The sequence below is a fragment of the Nicotiana sylvestris genome, chromosome 1 (genome assembly GCF_000393655.2).
Source record: "Nicotiana sylvestris chromosome 1, ASM39365v2, whole genome shotgun sequence".
In the NCBI taxonomy this organism is placed as follows: Eukaryota; Viridiplantae; Streptophyta; class Magnoliopsida; order Solanales; family Solanaceae; genus Nicotiana; species Nicotiana sylvestris.
In genome coordinates, this window is record NC_091057.1 from 169,133,281 (window position 1) to 169,141,864 (window position 8,584).

Consider the following 8,584-nt stretch of genomic DNA (forward strand, 5'->3'; position numbering starts at 1 on the left):
AAATAAAAAAGATAAGTGTTTATAAGTTATAGGGTAAAATAGATATTTGACAATCAAAAATTTGAAAAAAATGCAATAGAACTTTTTAGACATTTGTAATTCATGATCTAATTAGACAGCTTGTTCCTAGCCGGGCCTAAATGGATGAATGAAGAAGGGCGCCCGGGTAGACTTCAAGAGCTCTTGCTCTACCTATCCTCCTACTTCTTATCCTGGGGTTAGCGCTAGAAGTTCTAGCAATGGGCAGCTAGGCAAAGGAATATTATATATCAATTTCATATTCATTATATAAGAGATTGTGGATCCGTTCTTAGTGAGGATAACCGGATCGGATGACCTTCTGGGTGCAATAGACATAGTTCAGTGACTTTGTTATTACAAACGAAAGAAAAATGACTTTAGGAGATAATTTGGAATAGTTGAGTGACCATTTGAGTATTGGACTCGCGATTCTTCATCTTTCTTTCCCTTGTATCTTTTCTGAAGTCTAACAATAAGAGAAAGAAGCCAGAAGAAAAATTAAATTCGAGAAATTATATGACATGTATCAACCAAAGTATATACTAATATACAAATATCCCTACCTCCCAAGTCCTAACTCCCAACTCCTAAGATACACAAGTGAGGTATTGGTTATATTGACAGATGCTTTACAAACTTTAAGCCAACGGTAATATTATGTGGAATCTCCATGCTCTGTGTCAACTTGGAACCATGTACGTCATGTCCCAGGCCAGTCAGCACCCATATGTGAATCAATTCCAATCTGTAGCACATATAGATGATGCTCAAATTTTTTTAACGAATAGTACTTCAAATTGAATAGTAATAAATACAACATTGCATGTCTCTACCACGATCCCAAGTAAAAGAAAAGATCTTGCATGAAAATAGGGCAGACCTGTTCATCAAAGCTTGCAGGAATCTCAAATTCGGTACCAGAAGCATTTGCAAGTTCGTCAAGATTATCCTGCTGAACCAAGAAGCTTGGTAAGTGAAGCTTTGGAATGGTTATGTTATAGATCTTGTCCATCGAAAAATAAATAACTTTCACAAGTGAGTTTCTTAAGCACCTCTTGGTTTTTTCCCTAGGCACTAAATAGATGAAAAGTTACCTCTTCATCAATATCAGCCGAAGAACTTCCAATACCAACAGGAGAATTATCAACAAAGTTTTCAGCAGCTTCTTGCATATCCTACATTAAAGATATCAACATTGAATACAGTGCTTGAAATCTATGCACGCGGAAGCAAACATAAATTCTTTTTCTTCTCCGCAAATCAAAGTCATCATATAAAGGGCATTAGGAGAGCGTCCAAACACAGACACATTAGAAAGTTATGCAAGGATCAAAGCATCCAAAACCTCAAGCCAGGCATTCTATACATTGAGGAATTCTACTTTACAACTGTACCCACAAGAAAAAAACTATGATCTTCCAAATACAGACAAAGACAAAAAGGGTATGCACATAATGTGACTAAGCTAGAAAAACAGACAAAAACAATCACCGTAAATTAACTCGTTATCAACCCAAGAGTAGAATACAAAAAATTGTAAGGTCCTTATCTACCCGCATTAAATTTCCTAGATGGGAATCCTCATTCAGACAACTCAGCCCTTTTAGGGGCAGCAAGGGGGGATCCGCGTGATGACAACATCACTTGAGCCATTAAGTCAAGGATTAACATAATAGAACAAACAATTTCATAGCCATCAGTATAAACAAAAAAGACTTCAAATATGACAACCAGCCACAGTTACACACAAAAACGAGGAAGAGAGACATGCCAGTGGACAAACATTTTCAAATGCCCAAGTTTCCATTTCAGTTGAAACAACTACAAACTATAAATCTGGGGTAAAAAATGATGGATGAATACATAAAGGAGTTTAAAGAAATTTGTGATAGTCTTATGGCTACACATAAACAGTTGGATGAAGATAGAAAACTTATTGACTTTGCTAGGGGACTTGGAAGCAAGTATAAAATGCTTAGGACTGTGGCGTTGAGGAAACCACCTTACCCTTTAAATGTGTTTTCCAACTCATGAAGACTCTAACCACTGGACCTCAAAGGAATGGATGACAATAAACAGAAAAAGGGGAGGAACAGTCAACCATACGATTAACTCAGGGCAATAGGAGAGGGATAATCATCCATGCAGTTAACTCTGGGCTTAGGCACTAGTAATTAATATAATTCCAAGAAAACTGCATGCTATACGCTGTTTCTCCACTTGATCCCCATGTAATAATTATTTCTTGATACTACTAAATTAAAATAATAATTACCTCTTGATACTGCTTCTGGTAAGAATTCTCAGGTGCAACGGTAGACAACTTGATATCAGGAGTTCTCTACATCACAAAGGAAAAATCAGCACTACAAAATTGAGCAACAGATTACAGTCTAAAAAATCCTTGACAAATAAGAGGTAACAGTAGAGGCTTTTAGGATTTATACGTAAATATTGCTACATAAGAAATTTTTGGATCACATAAAAAAGCCTTAAGTTGGCAATTTATGAAAAGATTTCAGGCAGGAGGCTTTGCCTTGAGGGAAAAAGATTTCACGTAGGACTCTTCATCTCAAGAGAGTTACACTACATGGTTGTTATTTAATTTCTTTTTTGTACCTTTTTTTTTTTTTTTGGGGGGGGGGGGGGGCATGGTCCATGAGCATTAATCCTTAAATAATCTGCCACTGACAGTGTACATTAAACTGATCCTGTAAGAGGGAAGTGTTACTTGTTCTCAGTTTACTTACTGGCTCACTTTTGTCAAAGGGTGTACCTCTCCCTCCCTTTGTAATATCTCTTAACATACCCTTCAGATGGACAAAAACAAAAAGGTGAATAGCAAAATAAGTAACAAGAGCAAACAGATGGGTAGTACAATTCAAAAATAAATAAATGAACAAAAGAATCATCAAATTTAAGCATGCATTTATTCTGAACATCTAGAAAGATAAAACACACAATTCAAACATATCCAAGAATAGACAATCAACAGAAACCATGTAAATGACATGCTTGGTTCCCAATCCATTATTTTCAAAGCAATAACACTAAGTAAGCCTTTATTGTGTTTGCCATAAGACTAAAATGGCAGTGCAAGTAAAGATCAACCAAAGGTCTAAATCATTAGGTCAACTATTATACCCAAGAATCTGGTTATCATTGATGTTGATTATTTCCTTGAGAAACTTAGTCAAGACAGGAAATTAACGTAATTGCATGACAGAGAGTTGAATCAGTAATTCATGATCATAAACTGAATGTCAGCAGAGTTAAATATAAACGATAATTACTATAGACAAAGTTAACCTCTGTGATTAAAAGAGGAAAGCATAAGAAGTGTGTGTTTGAGAAATCTTATTTTTTTTGGTTGGGGGGAGGGGCAGAAAGAACAAGCAGATCCACTGTGCAATACCTTGTTCGCCCACATAAGCCCACAGGCATTGCAGAGGGTTCTAGGGCCTGATGGGCCCCGCCGCATTGCAGGTGTCTCACTTTCACTAATACCACAGTGTTGACATCTTCTTAGTCTGTAAGTTCAAAGGACAGTAAATGCAGATTAGAAGGAAAAAAGACGAGGCAAAATCCCAACCCAGTGACATAATGAGACTGCAGGAAAAGTGAGCCAAATATGAATGCAGAATCTTAAATCAGCACAGTGACATAAAGAGACAGCAGGACAATTAAGCGGAATATGAATGCGGAATCTTAGATCACACTGCTACAGCTTTGCTACTTCTGAATGAAAGCCTTTTTTCATGCAACGACAGCCATTCTTACACCAAAATCAGATGTGGAGGAAGTCAGCTTCAAGGCCCTCAAAATACAAGAACACAAAGCATAGCCTAAAGTAGACAAAAATAGAGCAACTGATTCTTTACAGAGATGCTGCTGGTATAAGCTGTCAGAAGCAAGGAAAATGGTCCATACTCACGTAGGTTCAGGATGAGGAATGCTGTCACCAGAATCAATATTGCCAGCATACGTCTTTTCACCATCTTTTAAAGAGGCAAATTGCCCATTTTTACGATGCATCCTATAAACAGAGCAACTAAAACAGTTAAAAGTTTGCATAATGAACCTCATTAGCAAATCTTGAATTTGAATGAAAATAGTTTCCAATGAATCCAAACAAATATCTAAAAAGGTTTTAGCAGCTAAAAAATACTTTTTAAGAAATATATTTACTTCATTGTAGCATTATACAGCTCAGTACTTTTAGATCAGTCTACTTCAAATATGTATTTTCCATTTCCATTTATACTAGTCTACTTCAAATATTTGCGCACACATGTTAAAGTGGGCCCTAAAGAGAATTTGTTAAATATCACATTAACTGAAACCAATCAAGGTGACAAGAAGAAAAATGCTCCTCAATGATTCTCTTAATATATTAATCACTAAACGGAGTGAAAGGAAAAAATAAAAGGTCACAAACTTCACCTCACCTCTGTGCAACTTCTTTCCGACAAGTGTAACGGACTTTTTTCTCAAAGCATCTCTCTTTTCTCTTCTCACGGAATCTAATCAGAGATGCGATTCTCCGAGAAATATTTGGCCTGGTGGGGGCATCGTTATCAACACTCTACAACATAACCCAAAAATTAGTATAACATTGACAGCCTCAGTAAGCTCTGTTTGGATCACACTTAAATTGAAAACAAGCTCCAACTAAACTAAAAAAATGCACCTTGATAGTTTCCAGTGCAAGAGAATGTGAGCTAGGTACATAACTAGCCATATCAGACCCTTCTAATAATAGCAGTACCGCTTGCACCTATGAAAGTTCACATTCACAAATATCATTAAACATTCCCTTAATTCAATTGTCAGTTTGTCACCACATAGGCCAGTGAAGTGCAAAGGGGTTCAAAAATTGCTTTAAGTCACAGGTTCAAATCCCAATTGCAACATCCCTTGTATAAATTGCTGGCTACGCTAATGACATAGGCAAACACAAATCGACTTGTACATGCTTCAATTATAAAATAAGTTTAAAACATAGTGCAATTAGAAACAATTGATCATGATATTAACATTGAACCTTATCAGGAGTAACAGCAGGGAATACATAGACTTGGCCTTCGAAAGAAATAGTAAGCTCACTAGTCCTCCGCGAGGGCATAGGCATAGCCGCTAAAACTCTGCCGTCGCTATCTACTACAGGGCAAGCAGAAAGAGGCGGCACAGAGCACACGTGTTGCAATTCTTCAGTACCGCTACTCTCACAGCCACCGCTGATATCATCAGCATTAAATCCTCCACCTCCATATTCATCCACTCGAATTGCTACATTCATATACTCCTCCTCAAACCCTATTGCCCTCGTATTTGCCGCTTCCATTTATATATACTTCTGCATATGAAAAACCCTAACCCTAATTAAATTTGTATCTGTTGAAGAAAATTATCTTTTTTATCAGAATCTGCAAAGGTTGATCAGAATTGCAGATTAAGGGAAGAATCTTCAACTGAGCAATAGTATGTAGTGATTTGCTCTTCTTTTTTAGTATCGGCACGGAAGTTTTAAAAAAAAATACTTTTTAAATATGTGTTCTTAAAAGTTAAGGTTAAAACTATACTACATCTGTTATAATTAAGTAAACTTGTTTGATTGGGCATAGAGTTTAATGAAAAAATAAAGATGTTTGTAATTTGTCATCCTAAACAAGTTAAAAAGCGGTTCGGAATATTTCTCATTAAAGATAGAATTATAAGTTTAAGCGAAATTATTTTTAAATTTAGAAAAAGATTATTCTTTTTAGAATATAAAAATTTCTTAATAAAATTAATAAAATAAATAATTTAAAATTAAATTATTTTTAAAATTTAAAAATATGTATTTTAAAATATAAAAAAATAACCAATCTAATTTGAAACGGAAAAAGTAACTAAAAATGGATAGGAATTAAACAGGGAGGGAGTTTACAAAAATTGTACTATGTAATGGAGATTGGAGCTTGATGGTGTCACGTGAAACGTCCTTGATTAGCCTGTTACACTATTTGTTACACTGCGTTCACTTTTTGTCCCACAGACCACAGTATTTATTTTCCAAAGAGGGAAGAATTAAGACTAATAAACAATAAAAAAATCTGAGCACTACTTAAATGGGAATCTGTTCCTTGACAGACTTGAAAGAGAATCTTGATTTAAGAATTTTTCACCAGAATGTTTATAAATAAGGAACCATAGCAAGACTACATCACTGTCTGCTATCTGAATAAGTCACAAAGAAATACTTAATTACTAGAACTAATTAAATACTAAGCTGATGGACCATTTCTTTAATTCTAGTAGATGCTCGAATATTACACACATATGCAATTTTCCTCACCAGTTGATTTGAACTCCTTGATCTACTTTCAAATCTGCATTAATTCTTTTCAATCCATATTGTATGCACTCATTCTGTATATGTCATCTTGAATACTTGAGCTCTCTGGGATTTACCCTTTGCTCCTTGAATGATCCATTTCTCCAGTTGTTCCCATTATGTTGTCTTGAAACTAGGAACCTCCATCCATTTTAGCACACCTTCCCAGACTTTGGTAGAATAACGACATTCCATGAATAGATGGTTTCTCGTTTCATTGTGACTATTACATAGATTGCAGACATGATCAACATTTATACCCCATGAGTCAATTCTATCAACAGTCAGAAGTTTCCCATGCATCTGTAGCCACACTGTAAATTGAGCTTTTGGACGAGCATCATTCCCAAATCTCAGTGTCTTCCATGGAATCCTCTCATTATTCCCAATTAGCTGAAGATATATCTGCTTAATTAAACTGCCTGCAATGTTGTTTTGAATCAGTGCCAATGTATTTCTAGCCTCAAACATTTTCCTTACCATCCAACCAGCCTGTAGAGGGGTAACCATTTGACCAAATTGCTGATTCTTGATGTAGTAAGCATGCAGCCATCGGATCCATAGCATGTCTGCCTTATGTTCAATGTCCCAACTAGCTTTAGTTATTGCAGCTTTGTTCTATAGTCTCATGTTTATCAAGCCTAGTCCACTCATTGACTTGGAGTGCAAACCTTCTCCCAAGCTAATAGAGCCTTCCTAGTGATTGTGTTTGTACCAGACCATAGGTAGCTTCGACAGTAGGCCTCAATTATATATAATACTTTGTTAGTTTGTATGAGTCCACCAAACTGAGTACCTCGTCCTATATGAGATAACGCTGAGAATGATATAGAAACTGAAAGTAAAGAAGACAAGGGATTTTTACGTGGAAAAATCTCACACAAAGGGGATCAAAAAATCATGACCTACTCTTGTAAGTTTTCAACTTCACTAACTTGAAATCTCCCTATTACAAGCCACTTTGCAATAACCCTATTACAAAGACTTCAACAAACTTGTGATGCTCTCACCACAAGCTACTTTATAACTCTCCTAGTTACAAAGGCTTTAAACTTATGATTATTCCTAGTCACAACATAAACTCGGAAGTTTATGGATTTTTGGTTTTTTCCTAAGACAAATCTTCTAGGAAATACAATGAAGAGCAAATAACAAGATTACAACTCAACTACGGATGTACATAAACTCATTAAGAAATTGATCCTTAGTGGAGTTGTCTTCTTGTTCTTGACACACCAGTAACTTCAATGCCGGATGAACACTATTATGCTTGAGAGAATATCACTGAATGCACAAAGATGTTATGTCTTGCACCGGGTTGTTATATCACAAAAGATATCACAATAGATAGTAATGTAAATTCTTGATATATGTTTCTTCCCAATGAGAAGTGACTGTTGTATTATCTGTACAGCCACTTTTGTGCAGTTGCGTTCCATCTGGATAATTGGCTTGTACTTCTGTTAGAGAACACTAACGGACCAGGTCCTAGCTGTGTTCCTCTTCTGTAACAGTTGCGAGATAGTCACTTTCTGTTGTTATGTTCCAGCTGTTCTGTTGACTTGTACTTCTGCCAAAGAACCTTAAGGGACCAGGTCCCTGTTGTATTCCTCTTTATAATAATTGCGGACAGTCACTTACTTGTACTTTTGTCAAAGAACCCTAAGGGACCAGGTCACCAGGTCTCTATTGTGTTCCTCCCTGTGTTCGTTCATTTATTTGCTGATTTTCAGACTTGAACCAGGACAATTGAAATGTGGGTCAGGTTCTTTATTTGGTTCTTAACAACAAGTTTGTTAGATCATCAAAATATAACAAGCATAAGGCAAAGACATTGAAAACTCATCACACTTCATAGGGGATAACAAACAATTGGGACTAGTAAGCTTGGATACCAAAGAGGACAGTTTGAATTAATTGAGATCTTCATGCATATGAAACTTCTTTGCAGTCCAAGAAGTGATTCGAGATACCATCTTGTTAATATTGTTGCCACTGCATTAATGAGATTTTTTTAGTAGCTAGAGGTATCCCCAAGTATTTTAAGGCAAGTTCTCCTTTTGAGAATCCTAAGAATTGTAGAATTTGATCCTGCAACCCTTGAGTAACCCCTCCAAAATAAATAACATTTTTCTCTTTGTTAGCTTGAAGACCTGATGTATCTGTGAATTCCATGAAGCACCTATT

At 36.0% G+C, this 8,584-nt stretch overlaps 1 protein-coding gene across 4 annotated transcripts; it reads right to left on the minus strand.

Annotated features, from left to right (window-relative positions):
• Window positions 1-514: 514 nt before the first annotated feature.
• On the minus strand, window positions 515-5,501 carry LOC104226240 (GATA transcription factor 19-like). 4 transcript variants are annotated; one of them, XM_009778181.2, is made up of 10 exons: window positions 5,066-5,501; window positions 4,712-4,798; window positions 4,470-4,606; window positions 3,956-4,057; window positions 3,437-3,551; window positions 2,772-2,831; window positions 2,297-2,362; window positions 1,116-1,196; window positions 902-973; window positions 515-766 (listed from the first exon to the last, which is right to left on the minus strand). In XM_009778181.2, exons 1-10 carry the CDS (start codon window positions 5,363-5,365, stop codon window positions 722-724), a joined length of 1,065 nt encoding a protein of 354 aa, XP_009776483.1. In that variant the 5' UTR covers window positions 5,366-5,501; the 3' UTR covers window positions 515-721. The 4 variants fall into 4 exon arrangements, with proteins under 4 accessions (XP_009776483.1, XP_009776485.1, XP_070027078.1 ...); XM_009778183.2 differs by having other exon boundaries at window positions 902-970; window positions 5,066-5,491; XM_070170977.1 differs by lacking the exon at window positions 4,712-4,798 and having other exon boundaries at window positions 902-970; window positions 5,066-5,491.
• Window positions 5,502-8,584: the final 3,083 nt, after the last annotated feature.

What these genes read in the sequence shown, in the direction of transcription:
- LOC104226240 (XM_009778181.2), bottom strand. Translation starts at nt 5,365, where the DNA reads ATGGAAGCGGCAAATACGAGGGCAATAGGGTTTGAGGAGGAGTATATG. An exon ending in ATTCCTCATCCTGAACCTAC is followed by an intron (nt 3,552 to 3,955) that starts GTGAGTATGGAC and finishes TTGAACTTACAG; the next exon opens with ACTAAGAAGATGTCAACACT. An exon ending in GGCTTATGTGGGCGAACAAG is followed by an intron (nt 2,832 to 3,436) that starts GTATTGCACAGT and finishes GTCCATCTGAAG; the next exon opens with GGTATGTTAAGAGATATTAC.